At 37.2% G+C, this 20,667-nt stretch overlaps 1 protein-coding gene across 4 annotated transcripts in view; it reads left to right on the top strand.

Moving 5' to 3' along the window:
• The window catches only part of YWHAZ (tyrosine 3-monooxygenase/tryptophan 5-monooxygenase activation protein zeta), a 32,402-nt gene extending 16,172 nt beyond the window's left edge, over nucleotides 1–16,230 (top strand). For all 4 annotated transcript variants that reach the window (XM_042972625.1, XM_042972626.1, XM_042972623.1 and 1 more), the window contains exons 4-7: nucleotides 11,494–11,617; nucleotides 12,337–12,500; nucleotides 12,578–12,673; nucleotides 15,472–16,230. In XM_042972625.1, the coding sequence (XP_042828559.1) occupies nucleotides 11,494–11,617; nucleotides 12,337–12,500; nucleotides 12,578–12,673; nucleotides 15,472–15,531 (444 nt within the window). In that variant the 3' untranslated portion in view covers nucleotides 15,532–16,230. The remainder of the gene's footprint in view (nucleotides 1–11,493; nucleotides 11,618–12,336; nucleotides 12,501–12,577; nucleotides 12,674–15,471) is intronic.
• The last annotated feature ends 4,437 nt before the right edge of the window (nucleotides 16,231–20,667 follow it).

Here is a 20,667-nt window from a genome sequence, read left to right as displayed (position 1 = left end):
ACACTTTGCATTTTATTGTCATGTCTTCTTACTCTCGTTTTTGTTTTTTTGGGTTTTTGTTTTTTTTTTTTTTTTTTTTGCGGGCGTGGGGGGCAGGCAGAGGGAGAGAAAGAATCTTAACTAGGCTCCACGCCCACCAAGGATTATCTCAACCCATCTCAAAACCTAGAGATTGTGGCCTGAGCCAAAATCAAGAGTCAGATGCTTAATCAACTGAGCCACCCAGGTGCCCCTTCTTACTCTCCTTTAATCTGAATCAGTTTTTCATTCTTTCCCTTTCATGATTTTGCCACTTTTTTTAAGACTACTGTTCCTGTTATTTTGTTGACTGTCCCTCAGTTTGGATTTGTCTAGTGAGTTCTTATTATGCAGATTGTGCATTTTAGAGAAGAATTCCTGGAAGTGATAGTCCCCTCCGGAGATAACATGATGTTGTCCTTTACTTAACCAATTATATTTACATAGGGCATTAATTTAAACAGCACCAAGGACTTCTAGAAACACCCTATATACAAAAGTACCAAGCAGTAGAATTTTTTTAAGATAGATGCCCCATAGTGTGATTGTTTTGTCAGAGGTTATGAACTGAATGTATTTTGCTGAAGTACTTTCTAAATGGGTTATGTCAATTTTCTCATGAATGGATTACTCTTTGAAAGGGGGAAGATATCTCAGTTCTGCAACTTGTAATTTTCCTTTGAACTAGATTGTTTATTAGTTGGCTTTATGTATTGACAAGTCTATATCACAGCAATGTAATTTAAGTGCGTAGTGGCCATTCTTTAATGCTGAAATAAATATATAAACATTTTATAATGGGTTCTTGTTCATTTTTTAGAGCTTATTCTAAGGACCCATAGTCTATAAATTGACTCTCATTTAAGATAGGAAATAGTGACCTTGAATTTAAAGAAAATCTAAGGAAATCTAAGGAATAGTGGTGGTGTGGGAAGTATTCAGTATTCATTAGAGAAGTTTTCCTGGGATAAAATTGGAAGGGAGAGGTTTTGAAATTAATGCTGCGGTGAGACACAGGAAGACCCTATCTCTGGTGGATTTTTGTCTCTTAGCCTACTTCAGGGTTATTACATACAAACTTGGAGCTTATCCAGAGGTCCTGGAAGCATATTAGGTTATATATGTACCTAGCCTGGCCCTTGGCTGCTGAATATAGTTGGGGCATGGACTCCCCACACAGTTGAAAATTGTATAACTGTTGACTGTACCCAAAAACTTCTTACCAGTACTGTAAACAGTCTGTTAACACATATTTTTATGTTGTATGTGTTGTACACTATATTAAAATTAGAGAAAAAAATGTTACTAAGGAAATCATGGAAAATAAATGTACAGTACTGTGAAAAATCCACTTAATAGGAGGGCCCACATGCTTCAAATCTGTGTTATTGAAGAATCAACTGTATATGTGCGTCCAGCACCCAAACGCTTGTCATTTTTGAGGAGTTTCTTAGGTCTTTAGAGAAACAGAACGTTTCTTTGCAGAATAATCATTATCTGACCTACAGTACCAAGCTTAAAAATTTGTCCTGTTTTGTCTTAACTAGAGGTTTGGTAAGATGATGAACTCTTGAGAGTCTTCAGGTTGCTGAGCTACGATCATTTCCTCCTTGACTCTCTTTTAAGATTATTCTAAGTTTCTTCTGTTATATTAAAATGAAGTTATTGAAATTACACATATGTAATAATTCAGCCTGAGGATTTAATATTTAAGGGCCTAATATGTACAAAATATATGTTTTTAAAGAGCCTGTAAGCAGGTTAAGAATATGGAGGTATGTGTGAAGTTAAAGGTACAAAATCATAATGTTATTTTAAATTATTGCTCTGGATAATAATTTAGATGTTATAGAACATAGGATATGAAGTAAAAAATAAATGAATGAATGAAAACCTGATTTTATCCTGCCTCCTCAGAGGTAATCTCTATTAGTCCTAGTCCTTTTTGTATCCTTCTGAGAATTTATGGTGCCCGTGTAAACACTTGTGTCCTTAAAGCTTAAAGAAGACACATGAGTAGGATCATATACAAACTATTCTGGGTGCGCCTCGCTGGCTCTGTTTACTAGAGCACATGACTCTTGATCTCGGGGTTGTAAGTTCAATCCCCACGTTGGGTGTAGAGATTACTTAAAAATAAAATCTTTAAAAAAAAAAAAACCAAAAAAAGCCCTAAAGTATTCTGTAAATTGTGCACACGCAGGCCTACACACACCTAGACTTTGGTGTTTGTCTTAGGCTTCATTCTATATTGACACATGCCTTTTTTTTTTTTTTTTAATGGTTTGTAGTGTTATATGGGTGTAATAAAAAAAAAAGCTAAGATATTTCCTTTAATTAAAAGCTCTTCACTAAACACTAGAAGTACAGAAAATGTAGGCCTGAGCAGAATAGTTTTGAGAATTAGCTTTAGGGAGAACATAGGATTAGAACTAGATACTGAAAGACAGATGGTATTTAGCACAGATTACTTTATTATTTATTTACTTATTATTTTTAAATGTTTTATTTACTTTTGAAAGAGAAGAGCAGGTGTGGGGCAAAGAGGGAGACAGAGGATCCAAAGCAGGCTCTGCTGGTAGCAGAGACCCTAATGTGGGGGTCGAACTTAACGAACCTGAGAGCTGAGCGATCATGACCTGAGCCAAAGTCGGATGCTTAACCAACTGAGCCACCAGGCACCCTTGTTATTTTTTTTAAGGTTTATTTTGAGAGAGAGTGAGCAAGGGAGGGGCAGAGGGAGAGAGAGAAACCCAAGCAGGCTCCGTACTGACATGGGGCTCAATCTCACCAACCATGAAATCATGACCTGAGCTGAAATCAAGAGTTGGATGCTTAACTGACTGAGCCACCCACGTGCCCCAGCACAGATTACTTTAAATCAGTAGTTCTTAAAAGTGATCTGTGGATTGTTTTTAGAGGGGCTCCATGAGGTCACAACTATGTTCATGATAACACTAAGTCACCATTGACTCTTCACTCTGGTCATTAGCACTTATGCAAAAACGGTGGTGGCTGAAATTGCTGGTTCCAATACTAATAAAGATAGTAGTACCATATTGTGTTAGTAATTTATATGATCCTTACCATCACACATCCACTTTTTGGGAGGGGGGAAAGACCAGCTTAGCTTAATGTCCTTGAACCTGTAAAATCATTAATAGACTTTATGTAGACCTCTTTTTAGTATTCTGTGAGGCATAATGGGAAGTATAGCAGTTATTTCCAGAAGTTTTTGTGATTATTTGAATTGTGAGCTGAATTAGCTGCCTCCTCATTTCCACCCACAGAGCACTCTTTACTTCAAAGAATGACAGACAGGCAGGCTATGGTTTTTCAAACTTAGGTATTTGGCAGACATCATCTTGAAAATGAAGAAAGTGAGCTTGTCAGTAAGGAAAGCAATTGGTATTTGTGACCAATGATACAGTTTAAGCTTTGAAGCACAAACGAGAATTTTGGAAAACTTATATCCACTTCCATGATCTTGACAGCTGTTCAAATTTTTTTAAATGTTTGTTTATTTTTGAGAGCACAAGCGGGGGAGGAACAGAGAGAGAGGGAGACACAGAATCAGAAGCAGGCTCCAGGCCCCAAGCTGTCAGCACAGAGCCTGACACAGGGCTCAAACTCACCATCCGCCAGATCATGACCTGAGCTGAAGTTGGACACTTAACCGACCGAGCCACCCAGGCGCCCCCCCGATTTTTTTTAATGAGTATGAAGAGATCTCAAGACCAAAAACCTTGAAGCCGTAAATACAGGGCATTTATTGTCACTACTTAGTTTTTTCCTACCAAGTGTATCTGTTCAGAGAGAAATAATAAGTACCATGGTTGGGAGTAATAAGTTAGCATTTTTTAAACATGAGGAAATTAGATCACATAAGAGGGGAGTCTGGACTTAAGGTGGATTTCTGGGAGAGTGGTGGATTGGTTGGTTAAGGTATTTAAGTTACTATCTATAGTGCAAATACTTCCCATGGTAATTTGTTTACGTGATTAGTTTAAACAGTACTTGAAAGAATAGTTGGTTGGAGAACTGTTAGTTCAGATTAAATTGTTTTATCTTCCAAAGGGTAACCTTGTGTACTAAATGCTTTCCATGTATTAATTCATTTAATCCTCAACAATCTTGTGTGTTACATCTACTAATAATATCTCCCTTTTACAGATGAGAAACCTTGAGACCCAGGGAGATTTCAGAACTTTGTCAAGGTGACGCAGCTAGTAAGCGGTGAACTGGGATTTGAATTTAGGCAGTTGGAAGTCTATTTCCATAGATTATGGCTTTACAAATCTGTTGTAAAAAGAATAAAGGAAAATGTTACTTTCCTTTGATAGGACCATCCTGTGTTTTAAAGTAAAGCTTTTTGCACACTATTTCAACCTCTTAATAGTTACACAAATTTTAGATTCCTGAATTCAAAGTAAAGTATTAAAAAAAAGATTACAAGAGCACTAAAGCAGATTTTTGAATGTTGGGATCCTCCTACCTTATATCAGAATAGAGTGCCTGCTCTATCAGGAACTGAGATTGCCGCTTTCCTATTTATACTCTCATTTAGACCTCGTAGCAGCCTTTGAAGTAGATTTTCATTTTGATCATTTTATAGAAGTAGATTTTGATTTAATTTTGTAGATTAGAGCTGAGATTAATTGGCCTGAGATACCAAAATTAATGACAAGAGGAGCTTTCAAAGTCCGCCTGATTTTGGAGTGTTTGCTTTATTACCGAGCTTTTGTTCCAAGAAGTGCTTGGATACCCAGAGATTAGAGTCTTGCCACCGGTTCAGGTAATAGTTTTGGTGTTATAGGTGATTTCTGGTCTAATTGTTGCCTAAAGGTTTGATGTTTTACTCTTCCTCTTAATTTCATACTATAATCATACTAAAGGACTAGTGATAGTGGTATGTCTGTAGAATGGCTATAGATTTTCAGTTTATAAACCTTTCTTTAGAAATGTTTGACCACAGAGGCACCTGGGTGGTTCAGTCAGTTGAGCGTCGGACTTTGGCTCAGGTCATGATTTCAGTTTATGAGTTGGGTTTTTGAGTTCGAGCCCCACATCAGGGCTCCCTGCTGTCAGCACCGAGCCTGCTTTGGATCCTCTGTCCCACTCTCTCTGCCCCTCCCCCACTTGCGCTCTCCCAAAAATAAAAAAAATAAATAAAAGAAGACCAAGTATTTGACCACCGTCAGGATTGAATGTTTTAAGTTCCTATTAGTGGAGGCAAGTTGAGCCTACCCCAGGAAGGGCAGCCAAGACTACATGACATGTCGGTTTATGTGGTTCCTGAATTTTAATACACTTCCAAGTCAAAGCATTGATGGTATTAGATCATTCTTGGATCAAAGCATGTGTTAGAAACTATTACTAATGTATCCTGCTGTGGTAGATTGACTGGTTTGGGGGAAAAGGTCATTGGTTGACCCCCATATGTGTATCTTAAGTGTTTTCACAACCTAAGAGCTTAATTGTATTTGTAGATGGAGAAAAATCTTTTATCTCTAACCTCAAGGGCCACATAATCTATCCATTGACTAGATTAAGGTTCAGTGCCTCATCTTAAGAATGATACCATTTCTGGGGCGCCTGGGTGTTTCAGTTGCTTAAGCGTCCAACTTCAGCTCAGGTCATGATCTCCCGGTTTGTGAGTTTGTGCCCCACATCGGGGTCTTTGCTGACAGCTCAGAACCTGGAGCCTGCTTCAGATTCTGTCTCCCTCTCTCTCTTCCCCTCCCCCACCCATGCTGGTGTGCTCGCTCTCTCAAAAAATGAATAAACATTAAAAAAGAGAGCCATATCACTTAGCACTGGATAATGAACATTTACAGAGAGGTGTTGGATGTGGGCTTCTAGTGGTATCTTGCTGCTTTCTGTTCCACTTAACATTAAGAGACAGTGGTTGTCATCAAAAGCAGGTTTTTAAATTGCTAGAGAAAATAGTGTGAATTTTTAATGTGTGCTTACTTTGGAATGAGAGAGTGTGTGTGTGTGTGTGTGTGTGTGTGTGTGTGTGTGTGTGTGTGAATGGGTGAGAGGAAGAGAGAGAGAAACACGGAATCTGAAGCAGCCTCCAGGCTCTGATCTCTCAGCCCAGAGCCTGACGCCGGGCTTGAACTCACGAACTGCGAGATTAATGACCTGAGCCAAAGTCAGACATTTAATCAACTGAGCTACCCACGTGCCCCAATACTGTGAATTTTTAAATCAAATTATATTTCAGCAAGGTTCATATGGATTATGTAGCCTCAATGCTTCAGTTTAAGATAGTTTTTTAATTTCATGTTTGACTTAAATATCCTTTTCCATTTTAATTACATTTGTATTAAAAACAATGTACTATGCTATAGAAGAATTTTATAAATGCAGGTATGTCAGTAATCAATCTTTGTCTCATAGTTGGAAGTTGTGATGTCTCACCTACCTCTTAAATAATGCTGTGTTTCCCCTTTGAATTCAGATTCTTAACAATGTCCCAGCATTATCCCTTTCATTGTACTACAGTAGATGAATGAAATTTAGGAGGTTGCACTGTATATTTAGTAGGATATTCTCTGAAGTTTTTTTAGTATGTTTTGCAAATAGCTATTAGTCCTTTCCTCCCTTCCAATTTTTTTAATTTGCTCACCTCCACAATTTTTTTTCCTTGTCACTGCTGCTTTCTGATTAGTGCTGCTTTTTTGTTTTTCCTTTTCTTACTCTTTTTTGAGAGAGAGAGCACTCATGTGTGTGCTGGAGTGGGGGTGGGGGTGGGGGGTAGGGAGAGAGAATCTCCTGTGGGCTCCACGGCCCGCCTAGCACAGAGCCGGATGAAGGCTCTATCCCTTATCCCCATGACTGTGAGATCATGACCTGAGCCGAAACCAGAAACCAAGTGTTGGAAACTTAACCAGTAGAGCCACCCAAGTGCCCCCTGTTCTTACTCTTTCCATCTTGGTCTTCTCCCTATGTTTGCCTCTTTCCTCTGGCTTCTTAGTCTGGAAAATATACCTTTTATTTCCCTTTCATCAGTTTAAGAAATGAATATACTTAATTGCCTCTTTAGTGTCAAAATTAATTGAATGAATTCTGTATCTTCAGTATCTAACATTAGAGTTGAATGAAACCACATCTGATTTATGAATCTCCTCTATAAAATAGCCAAGTAATCATCTTATTTTTCCTTAAAAATCTCTGGAAGAGTAGATGGAGCTGTCTGACTAGATGGCCTATTCCGAGTTTGGACCACTCATACAAATCTCTCTTACTGAGCAGAAATCTGCCTCTTGCTAAATTTAACTAGTCTCGTCTAGAGCCATTCTTGTCATAATTCTTTAAACCTTCGTGATGGTTTCTAGTTTCTTGACCATTCTTGCTTTCCTGGATATTCTTCAGTTTGTCAGTGTCTGTTTTGATACTTTTTTTTAAAGAAGCAATATATTCTAGATTTGGTGTCATTAATACCTTATAGAACTTAATCACTTTCCTTAATTTTGATTCCTCATTCTATTAATATCTTGGAATCACATCCTTTTTGGCAGGTGTATCACCCTATTGAGGCAGAAAAAAAATGGAGCATAATTTTAGTAGTACAGGTCAGATTTCCTAGTTGGAGTTCACAAGTTAGTTGTGGTTTTGAGCACATAACATAGCTGGGCCCCATTGTCTTTTGTAGGATAGGGATAATTTAGTTTGTATCTATCTCATGGGTAACTTTTGGAAGGATCAAATTAAATAATTTAAGTGTCAGAAATGTCAACTTCATGATCTTTTTTCTTAGTTGTTTAATGTGTCACCATTTAAATTTATAGTGACTTTTAAAACAGTGATTTTTTCTTTCTTGTGATTCTGTGGCTTGCCTCAACTGAAGCTCTTCACATGGTATATTGGCTGGAGTCACTCATTGCTGCATTTGGCTGGAGCTGACATACCCAAATGACTTGACTTAACATGTCCCATTCCTTGGGCTAGCTTGTCTTGTCCCTTCTCTCCAGCAAGGTGGTTTGACTCTTTACAGGCTGGATATGGGTTCCAAGAGCAAAATGGAAAGCTGCCAGTCCTCTTAAGCGTTAGGCTCAGAAATGGGACTCAGTCACTTCCACTGCATTCTCTTGGTCAAAGCAAGTCATCAAAGTTAGCCCGAACTCAGGAGAAAGGGAATAAATTCCACACCTCAGCAGGAGGAGGAATGGCATATGTGGACAGGAATGGAGGGGAATTAGTGGTGGTCATCTTTAGAGACTGTCTACCACAATTCTGGTTTTTTTATATTATAGTTAGCTTATCGAACCAAATGTTAGGCGGCCCCTTTATTTGTTAATCTTTAATATCCAGTCTTCTTGTTTAAGTTTTAATGGTTCTTAGCTTTATGTCATTGGAAGATGTGATTGCTGTTTATTTGCCACTTACTGGTTTTTCAGCTTTTTACTTGTAACAGCTTTATTGAGGTGTAACTGACAAAGAACTGCACATTTTCATAGTGTACAGTTTGATGAGCTTGCTTTCTCAACTTGTAGTCAGCACTTCATTCACCAGAAATATTTGTCACTGTTGATTAACTTAATTTGGTTCTTTTGGTCAATCATTAGGCCAGTAAGCTGCTTGACTACTGTTGTCTTGCCTTCCTATTACTTGTGCTTTCTGATTAATGTCTTTTTAATGTTTTTTTTGTTGTTACTGTTTTAGTCAGATATTGTGGCTAATTCGGCATTCACTTGGGAGGAAGAGGTGCTTAATTGCAGTTTAAAAAAATTCCCATATGAAATTTTCACTCCAACATAAAACAGCGTTTTTGGGGATACAGAAGTTAATACTCCTAAAAGATGGGTTACTAATTTCTTGACACCTTGCATAAGTAACTTCCACAAATTATATACTTTTAAAGTGTTACGTACATCTTAAGTGATTCACTCTTAACTGCACGTGTGTGTGGCCCTCATCTTGACCTAGAATGGGTTAAAGTCTTTGAAAAGTGAAGGTCACGACTGGGCCGTATTATTTTTTTAATTTTCTTTTTAATGTTTTATTCATTTTTGAGACAGAGACAGAGCGTGAGCAGGGGAGGGACAGAGAGACAGCCAGACACAGAATCCGAAGCAGGCTCCAGGCTCTAGGCTCTGAGCTGTCAGCACAGAGCCCGACGCGGGGTTCAAACTCACAAACCCGAGATCACGACCTGAGCCGAAGTCAGATGCTCAGCCGACTGAGCCACCCAGGCGCCCCTGGGCCGTATTATTCTTAGTTTTTGTATTCTTTGTCAGAACAGTTGTCCACAAACTTAGAGACTATCTTGCCCATCATTGTGTTCTTAGTGTTTAGCACAGTGGAATTAGGTGAATGTGAAAAATACTGAAGCAGTAAAATTTGAAATATAAATGCATAGGTGACAAATTACTTTCATGATTGGGCTTAGTTATTGTCACTTCTTTTACTTGAAAATACTTTTTTTTTTTCCTTTTTCTTTTTTTGAGAGAATATGTGAGAGAACAGAGGGAGTGGGGGAGAGAGAATCTAAGGCAGGCTCCACTTCCAGTATGGAGCACAATGTGGGCCTTGATCTTACAACCATGAGATCATGACCTGAGCCAAAATCAAGAGTCAGACACATAACTGAGGCCCCCAGGCACCTAAAAATATTCTTAATGTAATGTTACATATGTAAATGAGCCAGAGAACAGTTCACAGTTGCCTTGTATATACACGGAGCCTTCTTTAAATTTGCATATTTTTCTTTTGCTATTTGATCTGAAATTATTTGTGAATTCTGGTTAATCACATATTTTTCTTTAATTAGACATCATAGTCTAATCCTTAGCCTAGTCTGTCAGAAATAGAATTTACCCTTTTAAGTGTAGAGTTGCCACCATTTAAACCTAGACTGACTTCAAAGCCACTATGCTATGCCATCTTCCATAGTTGAACGAATAATGTATTTTTATAAAACTTGAAAAGGCCTAATCATTTGTTTCTAAGTGACATTTTAAAAAATCACATTCACATCAGTGAAAAATCCACTGATTATATTAAATGGAGCAGTGGTTTTTGGAGGTAGATCCCGAAAGAGCTGCCATAGTTAGGGTTCAAAGAGTGCTCATGTCCTACAGAACATGGTATTCAAAGGACAAAACACTTGGAACTGAGAGAGATCTTTGAACACAAGGGTTATGGGTGCGGTTGTAATATAGTTTTTGTTTCCTAATCGAAGTGTTCATCTGATTTCAGGCCAATAGTTTCAAGTATTGGTTAATAATCACAGGAAACATTTTAGATTGACTTCTCACCTTCAACCCCTTCCCATAATGCTGTGCAGCTTGGCCCTACTGCTGTGTTGACCACTACCCACTTCATCTGGGTATCTGTAGCTTCTAACTGTTTTGCATATAAGTAGGTGTTACATAGACTGAATTACTGGGTGACTGCCAGAAGAATAGAAACCAAGAATTAACTCTTTTCCTTGTAAAAACTGACTAGTTTGGGACTAAGCCCCGTTGAAAATTGACTTCCCTTGATTCCTAGGGTATTTTTAGTTAGGAAAATTGGGGGTGGTGAGATGATTTTGGTTTTTGATTATTAACTTTTGCCTAATTGTACTACTGGAATTCTCTTTCTCCCCTTTAAAAGAAAAAAAAAAAAAATCACTAGTTTATTGTGCCTTCTCCCCTGAATCCAGCCATCTAATTTTTTGCTGTGTATCAATTACAGAATGTAATTATTATTAGCATGTTAGGGTTTAAATTAATTTAAATTGTTAATAAAAAACAAAATTATAGGATGAAGTTTTATCTATTGTCTGGTGTCATCTGTAAACATGTATTTTATTAGCTAAACATCACTTTAATGAATTTACAGGTTTACTCTTCAGATCTTTAATTCTCATAATCCTGTCTACCTACTGTCCTAATTAGAAACAGTTAAACTTTTGACTTTGAACAACTTTCTGCCTGTTGTGAGGTTTTGCTTGAATTGTGTTCTTCTAAATGAAATTAATTTTGTTCTGCTTTCTCTTTATGCATTCTAAGAGTGTCTGTTACATTATTGGTTTTTGCTTGCGTCATAATCCTCCAGAGTCCCAAAAGGTTCATCTCTTACATTCTTTTCCTTCTAATGACTACCTTGAAAATGGAAAGTTTGACAGCCTGTTAGAAAAAGCTTGTTGGGAGCTGTGCTGCTTTCATATTCACTGAAACATTGTCATTTTTATCAGCATATGTATATAGATAGCAAAATGTGAGGGAGGTACATATTCAAAATGTATCATCCTTAAGTAATAAATTCAACACTAACTTCAAATTTTAAGTATTGCTGTCCAAAGCATCCTTCTTTTAAACCACAAATTCCTGGGCCTACTACATTCAACAATTGTATTATTGGCAATGACGGTATTAAAATTTTGTCACTTAAGCTACATACAGTATGCTCTTAAGAAATGCAGATTTTTTTTAGTCTTATAATGATTTTATTCTTATTATGACTGTTTCTTTTCTTCTAAAGTCTCTTTTGGAAAAGTTTTTGATCCCCAATGCTTCACAAGCAGAGAGCAAAGTCTTCTATTTGAAAATGAAAGGAGACTACTATCGTTACTTGGCTGAGGTTGCTGCTGGTGATGACAAGAAAGGTATACTGTGTTTTTCAATGTGTTTGTTGAGTTTGTATAATATAACACAGTATGGAAATAGTCTTTTTTTTTTTTTTTTTTTTTTAGTTTATTTTTTTGAGAGAGAGTGAGCAGCGGGGAGGGGTAGAGAGAGGGGGAGAGAGAGAATCCCAAGCGGGCTCCATGCTTCCGCACAGAGCCCAACACAGGGCTTGAACTCATAAACCGTGAAATCATGACCTGAGTCGAAATCAAGACTCAGACACTTAACCAACTGAGCCACACAGGCACCTCTGGGATATCGCGGGTTGTGTTTTTTAATTGCTTAGAGCACGAAATGAAGAGCAGTAATTAATTTTTTTAAAGTCCTGAGAAGGTACATCTACTGCCTAATATTGGTGTTCTAAAATGTTCACTTGCTGAAAAGCCAATTTTGTGCATAAGAATGTTTCCTTAAAATTTTAAGAAATCATGATCACAGCATAACTGTAGAGCAGTACAAACTAATTACTAAAAATGTAATAATTCTGAGGTGATTTGGTTTTGTCTTGACGTTGACCAGTGGCTAGTGTGTTCTTGGAGAAGGTTTTTGTTTGTTTTTTAATTTATAAGCCTCATTCAGTTAAGGTTGCTACAGCTTAATATTTCAGAGGATATCATTGGATATTAAAGGTTTGGTTTGAAGGAGGAAGATGAAGTGCAAACTTTGTCAGTACATTTTGGTGTGTTTTATTACCCAGGGATTGTGGATCAGTCACAACAAGCATACCAGGAAGCTTTTGAGATCAGCAAAAAGGAAATGCAACCAACACACCCCATCAGATTGGGTCTGGCCCTTAACTTCTCTGTGTTCTATTATGAGATTCTGAACTCCCCGGAGAAAGCCTGCTCTCTTGCAAAGACAGTAGGTATTTTACCTGTTTTGTGGAAATTTAGTAATCCTTATTATTTGAGCACTTAAATGTACTTTTTCGATCATAGGCTTTTGATGAAGCCATTGCTGAACTCGATACATTAAGTGAAGAGTCCTACAAAGACAGCACGCTAATAATGCAATTACTGAGAGACAACTTGACAGTAAGTACATAACAAACATCATTAATGGCCACTGTGGTTGAAATTCTGTTGTTCATTGATAACTACAGGAATATTTTCTCACCTCCTTATTGAATGCAAATTACTATCTGCTATTTAGAGCTGTGAAGAAAAACCACCTTTGCAGAAACAAATAATAAATAGGTCAAGGACCAAAAATGTATACTTTGATTAGTTACATATCTGTTGTTACAATTTTAGTTCTTAAAAATCATTTTTTAACCCATGGTTTTCAACTTTTAATCACCTAGACTGTTTTATTTTCTGTTTCAATCTGAGTGTTTCCATTTGTTCCATTTTAGTCACAGAAGAATTTAGTTTTTAATATCAAAAGTATAGTAAAGTTTTATGTTTAAGTTCCGTTAAAAATGATTTTCTTTAAAAAAAAAAATAGTTTTCTTAAAGTTGCTTCCATATGTACTCCATCAGTAAGTTCAGTTACAAAATTGCAGATATTCTGTGGAATCTAAATGGAACTGTATTTTGCCTAGCTAGCCTTTTGTTTAAAGAAAAAAAAAGGCTTTTTATGGGACGTCATGCTTATCCTTCTTAGGATACTCCAGACTGAAAGAAAGAACTACAATGCCTTTTTAAAACAGTTTTTATTTGAATTGGGATCCAGATAAAGTCTATACCTTACAAAGTGGTCGTATCGTCTTTTTAGTCCCATAGGTTTTTCCATTCTCCTTCAGATAAATACTAAATTTGAAGTTTTGAGGCTTAAGACAAAATTATCAAATTCTGCTGTGCCAGGTAATGAACTAAGAGTGAAGATTGCAGTCAGTGTAGAGCTTGAGGACTGTATATCATCATTTCATATATTTTACTTCTAAGCTTTATTCCAGTTCACTGCCAGTTTTCTGAACCTGTTCAATATTCTAGTATTGAATACTCTCAGCAAAGGTTTTTGAACTGCATCATGTACTTTATCATTACTATAAACAAAATTATTTTAGAAAGTGTAACTGGGGGCTACCAGAAACTTGTGGGATTTGTTTAGTCAAGAGAATAACCTGTAATTTCTTAAAGAATGAATTTCTTTTTTTTTTTTTTTTTTTTAATTTTTTTCTAATGCTTATTTATCTTAGAGAGAGTGCCCGCACGCAAGCAGGGGAGGGGCAGAGAGAGAGAGAGGAAGACACAGAATCCAAAGCAGGCTCCAGCCTCTGAGCTGTCAGCACAGAGCCTGATGCTGGGCTTGAACTCAAAAACCATGAGATCATGACCTGAGCCGAAGTTGGCCACTTAATTGAGCCACCCAGTGCCCCAAGAGTGAATTTCTTAAAACAAATGAAAGAAGCACTTCAATTTGTTACCTCTTTTTAATATTAAGAATTTTCATATTTTCTAAAGGTTTGAAGTGATGAACCTTGTCATTCCTATAAGGTAGAAATTGGGGCCTGCTTACTGTTACAGTGTCATCACTTTTTGAGAGGGCGTGATCTGATACATGTACTTCCAGCTAAATTTTGGATATTAGTATAGCATGAAGAGCATCCTAGAACAACTGAGTAAGAAGAAAAGGAAGGATTATATTCTGATTCTGTCACTAGTTACTGTGGCTTCTCTGAGCCTTGGTGGTATCACTGGGTATCATTATTAGTTGGTTAGATCATTTATCTGTTAAGTAAAAAAATTTTGTCAAAACTACCTAGTATTTGAGTCTGGATCTGGTTGACTAATAATTGCTAACGCATAACCCTAGTAGAAAAAATGTGTCAAGTTTTTTAAGGCATTTATGGAAAATTCAAGGATCTTTGAAGTTCAGAACTGTGAAGAGGTGTTAGAAGACAATTTCATCTTATAAACCCCTGTTTAATAGGAACACACAGGCTTCCAGAGGTCATTTAATTTAAATATGACCTTGGAAGAAGTCTCCTTTCCGGGCCAGAGATCTATTTGGTTAATAAATAAAGAAAGCTAGTGGGTGATTTGGGAGTTAGGAAAATATTGAGGTGTTTTCATTGTATAAGCAATATAAAATTTAAGATCATCTTGAATTAGGCCTTTTGTAATTATCTCTAAAAGTCATTATGAACTATTTAGATTTGCAAAAGTTAATATTTGAAGCCGCTGAACTAATTTTGAAATCATTTTTTTAACTTGCTGATAAACTTAATGAAAAATTAATAGAATCCATAGTCTTAATTACTTAATTACCTCTCAGAAGGTTGGGTTGTGACCAGTGTTTTGTATTCAGCTATTTATTTTGAATCCTACAGATTGACAAAGGTATGTTTTTCTAAGCTAAAAACATTAGAAAGCTAAATTTGTAATTTAATTCAGACTTGATATCCTCACTCTTGAATTTCATGGAGTGTGGGATTCCCTTTCGAGTGGGGAGTCTTAAGTTTTACCAAGGGAAAGTAGTCGACCTGCGCTTGAACATGGGTTGGATTAAGAGGATCTCTCATATTGGGGGTATTCAGGGCAGTCTGATATTCTCGTAGCTGTTAATACTTAGTATTTGGTGGCTCTTCTGTGATGTTTATTTTGTTTTCTCTCATATGAATAATCAAGAATTTCTTGTACCTGACCTTGTTATTTGAAGACAACTCTTTGTACTTAAAATGTTTACGCAGTGGTTAGGGAGAAAATAAGGATGTTTTCCATCTTCATTGTTCTCTTCATTGCTGCTATTTTCTAAAGAAAGCCTTTCCACAAAAGCTGTGGTTATGTTTTGGTACCTTGATAAGTAAGTATATTAAGATTTTTTTTTTTTTTTTTTCTGAACTGTGCTGAAAAATCTTTTTTTTTTTCTTCTTTTTTTTTTTAACCAGTTGTGGACATCGGATACCCAAGGAGATGAAGCTGAAGCAGGAGAAGGAGGGGAAAATTAACCGGCCTTCCAACTTTTGTCTGCCTCATTCTAAAATTTACACAGTAGACCATTTGTCATCTATGCTGTCCCACAAATAGTTTTTTGTTTACGATTTATGACAGGTTTATGTTACTTCTATTTGAATTTCTATATTTCCCATGTGGTTTTTATGTTTAATATTAGGGGAGTAGAGCCAGTTAACATTTAGGGAGTTATCTGTTTTCATCTTGAGGTGGCCAATATGGGGATGTGGAATTTTTATACTAGTATAAACGTTTGGCATAGTACTTTTGGTACATTGTGGCTTCACAAGGGCCAGTGTTAAAACTGCTTCCATGTCTAAGCAAAGAAAACTGCCTACATATTGGTTTGTCCTGGTGGGGAATAAAAGGGATAATTGGTTCCAGATACAGGTGTAGTTTTTGTGGGTACTTTAAGGTTTGGAGCACTTACAGGGCTGTAGTAGAAATGGGCGTCCCGTAGATATTACATGTTGAACCATGTGTATCTGTGGCGTGGTCATTCTCAAATGTGCACACCTTTGACTACAGTTACAGAAGTGATCCTTTAGTTGTGACCCAATTTACTCTGGATAAGGGCAGAAACGGTTCACATTCCATTATTTGTAAAGTTACCTGCTGTTTGCTTTCATTATTTTTGCTACACTCATTTTATTTGTATTTAAATGTTTTAGGCAACCTAAGAACAAATGTACAAGTAAAGATGCAGTAAAACGAATTGCTTGATATCCATTACTTTATGTATATCAAGCACAGCAGCAAAACAAAAATCCCATGTATTTAACTTTTTTTAGGGTTGTTTTTTTTTTTTTTTTTTTTTTTTTGGTTTCTGTTTTTGGGTTTTTTTTTTTTTTGCTTTTGTGATTTTTTTTTTTTTTTTTTTTTTGATACTTGCCTAACATGCATGTGCTGTAAAAATAGTTAACAGGGAAATAACTTGAGATGACGGCTAGCTTTGTTTAATGTCTTATGAAATTTTCATGAACAATCCAAGCATAATTGTTAAGAACACGTGTATTAAGTTCATGTAAGTGGAATAAAAGTTTTATGAATGGACTTTTCAACTACTTTCTCTACAGCTTTTCATGTAAATTAGTCTTTTGGTTCTGAAACTTCTCTAAAGGAAATTGTACATTTTTGGAAATTTATTCCTTATTCCCTGTTGGCAGCTAATGGGCTTTTACCAAGTTTAAGTACAAAGTTTATCATAACAACAAAATACTACTACTATAACTACTACTGTTCCCAACCACCATGTCCCATATTTCTCCTTGTGTTTTTTTTTTTCCAGACGGGAGATTGATTGGAAAAAAAGTAATGTGTTCCATTTAAAATTTTGGTATATGGCATTTTCTGACTTAGGAAGCCACAATGTTTTTGTTCTTGGCCCATCATGACATTGGGTAGCATTAAGTTTTGTGCTTCCAAATCACTTTTGTTTTTAAGGATTTCTTGATCTTGTTATAGCCTGCCTTCAATTTTGATCTTTATTCTTTCTATTTGTCAGGTGTACAGGATTACCTTTTTTAGCCTTCTGTCTTGTCACCAACCATTCCTACTTTGGTGGCCGTGTACTTGGAAAAAAGGCCGCATGATTTTTCTGGCTCCACTCAATGTCTAAGGATACCTTGCTTCCTTTGCTTGCATCCCACAAACTATTTCCCTCATCCTATTTACTGCAGCAAATCTCTCCTTAGTTGATGAGATTGTGTTTATCTCCTTGTAAACCCTATCTTTCCTGAATGGTCTGTCATTGTCTGCCTTTAAAATCCTTCCTCTTCCTCTCTTTAAATAATGATGGGGCTAAGTTATACCCAAAGCTCACCCTACAGACTATTTCCTCAGTACCTTGCAGAAAACACCAAACAAAAATACCATTTTAAAAGAGGTGTATTTTTTTTTTTCTTTTAGAATGTAAGCTCCTCAAGAGCAGGGACAATGTTTTCTGTATGTTCTATTGTGCCTAGTACACTGTAAATGCTCAATAAATATTGATGATGGGAGGCAGTGAGTCTTGGTGATAAGGGTGAGAAACTGAAATCCCAAATACTGTTTTGTTGCTTGTTTTATTATGACCTCAGATTAAATTGGGAAATATCAGCCCTTTGGGACAGTTGTCCCAAATACTACATTCAAATAAAAGTGCAATGGAGGTCTTGGGGTCTTTCTTTCAAGGAGAAAAGATCTTTTATGCATTGGGGTAAGATAATCCTCTTCATGGCTCTTTTTTTACGATTTCTCCTGACCCCCAGGCCAAGGACATGAAGTAATCATTTATAGCTGAGGAACATTAAGCTAGACTTGATTCTCATTCAAGTAAACTATAAATAAAATCTAAGCTTGTCACATTTGCCTATTTATGTGCATTAGTCATCTAAATTAGTTTGATATTGAAATAAATTGTGATAATACTTCATTAATATTAGCTGTTAATTTAATGTTTCTACGCACTAGTGCCCAATAGATGAAGGAGGATTCCAACCTGAGATTTTTTGCCTTGGGATTTGAATAATAAATTTTTATAACATTTCTTCAATTGTCCCAAATCCAGGCTTCATGTCTGTTTTTGTCAATGTAACGTGGTATTTCCAGGAATTTGGAGAACCCAACCGTGTATTTTGCGTGTGTGTAGTCTTGGAGTTGTTTAAAACAAAGAAAAGCTAGATTCCACTTCACAGTTGTCCTTTGAGAGAAGAACCAGCAGTGCGATCAGTTGAAAGGATGGACTCGGCTGCAGCTCTGGCCTCTGGTTCTAGCTTTTGCATTTCATAGGTCCGCTGCTGCTTCATGCTATAAAGGTCGTACAGATGGCATCGGGGAGGGAGGACTAGGAAAATTAAAAGAATGTGAAGTGGCTTCGCTAAGGCCTCAGGTGGTTTTCCATTCTGGCTTCCCTGCAGTCAATCCTGCCCCATGGCCCAAATCCTATTTAAAACTAGTCAAGGCCAATATGGAATGTGTAGTCTCAAGATTATTTGTGGTTAGACCTCAGTTTGAGAGTAAAACCTTCATTGAATAATTGGGGAACTCTTCACCAACAATGAGATGTTGAAAAGTCTTACGTGGCCTCTAGGTACAAATCTGAGAATTTTGGAGCCTTTGCAGTAGTGACAGCATCATTAAAACAGTTTAATATCCTTTACGTTAGGGGAAAAGGGCACTTCATTTGGATGCACGGACGCGATAGTCCTTGCATGAGAACCTACAGTGTGTTAGGAACTTTCTAACTGGTGCTATCTTCTCAGAGACAGTCTTAACACATTCCTGGAGGGGAAGAGCAAGAAACCGTAATTTTTTGCTTTGTTTTGTTGTATGTAGGAAATTGTAGTGGCGGAATGGAAACATCTACAGTTCTGAGGTGGTGGCTGAAACCAGGCACTTGGAAGATGGCTAGACTTGGATCTTGTGCTAAATGTGAAAGTATGTCCATAAAATTCTCTTTAGTGTGACGTGGCAGTCACAATCTTCTTGGTTAATTCTAGTTCTCCTAAAGATTAAAGGCCTAAAAATAAGGTATTGCTGGATCTGTGTAGGTTGTTGTGTTTTGTTTTTTTAAAGAAACTTCACAAACAGACCTTTAAGGAAAATGGTACTCTTGGATGACAAAATCGTCTTGGAGAGCTCATCGCGGTAGATCTGCTTTAACTTGAAAACTAACCACAAAAGTGTTGCAGTATCCATCCAAATCCGACGCTGCCCACCTGGATTCTTCGAAGTCTTAATTTATGTATGACTGTCAACCCCCAAGTAGTTCAGAACTTGAAAGTTCCTGGAATAGCAAGACTTTTGACCTGCGAACTTTCTGGAAGACATCTGCACCTCCCCTGTATTATCCTAATTACTCAATTTGTTTGTTTATTTTGATAGAGGGCATGCATGGGTGGTGGAGGGGCCGAGAGCAGGAGAGAGAATCCCAAGCAGGCTCTGTGCTTGGTGCACAGAGCCTGATGTGGGGCTCAATCTCACCATCCTGAGATACGACCTGAGCTGAAATCAAGGGTCAGGTGTTTAACTGACCGAGCCACCCAGGTGCCCTTTACTCAGTTGATAAGAATGTCTATCATGCTGGACAAGCAAGCATGTGTCTTGGCTATAGAAACCAAGTTGAAAGTGGGTGGATTTAGGCACAGCTCTTTTCAACCCCGAGTGATGCCAGAGACTCAGTTGATAAGGAGTACTTTTTTCCATATTTGAGCCCATTCCATGAAATTTCTGAAAGCACAAACTTAACCGGTCAAATGTGCATAAAAGACTTAAGTATTAATTTCCAAATCCAGACCTCAAAACCTATCCGTACAAGATTTACGTTTGAGTCAGGACTTGCAGAACGAATGGGGTCTGGGTGGAGGTTAACAGCATGTGCAAAGGCTTCAAGTTACGAGAACTTAGACAATTTCCATGCTCCCACAAGCAAGGGACTCTGTCTAGGGAAGAAATAGGTTAACGTTCTGTTTTCTAATAACAGGCTTGTGGTTTTCACTTTTAATGCTTTTGATCACCTGAGGAGCTTAAAAATGTCTGTTCCCAGCAACCAGTCTCAAGGATTGTAAGTTCTTAGGTTGGAGTCCAGGAATATGCATTTTTGGCAAAGCTCCCATGGGCTTTAATGATTGAGTCTCCTTACTGCTGAAGTCTACAGGGGGATGGGGAACACATGATTGGGAAGACTACATTTTGAGTCAAAAAAGGCTAGTTCTAAAACCACAGTCTGTATAACAAGGTTGTGGATCTGCTCAGCAGATGATTCCCAAAGCAAGGAGATTAAGGATAAAGTTACCTGCCATAACGGGTTCTCCACATTAATGACTGGTTTGGTGTGGAAACAGGTACTATTTTGGAACTTTCACTGTGTCGAGAGGAGAGAAGTAACTTACAATTTTGTGTATTTTAAGAAAATGCCATTTGCACTTGTAAATCATGCCATGCACAAAAATCAAATCCAGAAGAATGAAGGAGTTAACGGGTGAACAATGTTCGTAAGATAGAGGTGGTAACTTGGTGACTTTGCAGTTTGTAAGGAAACATCTCAAAATGGACACAACATGTATAACTAAGAAAGTTATATGTAAACTCAGACTCAGTGTATATATGAACTTTAAATTCAACTACATAAAAATTTAGCTGGAAGTGGAAAG

The sequence above is a fragment of the Panthera tigris genome, chromosome F2 (assembly GCF_018350195.1).
Source record: "Panthera tigris isolate Pti1 chromosome F2, P.tigris_Pti1_mat1.1, whole genome shotgun sequence".
Taxonomy (NCBI): Eukaryota; Metazoa; Chordata; class Mammalia; order Carnivora; family Felidae; genus Panthera; species Panthera tigris.
This window is presented reverse-complemented; position numbering and strand designations above follow the sequence as displayed.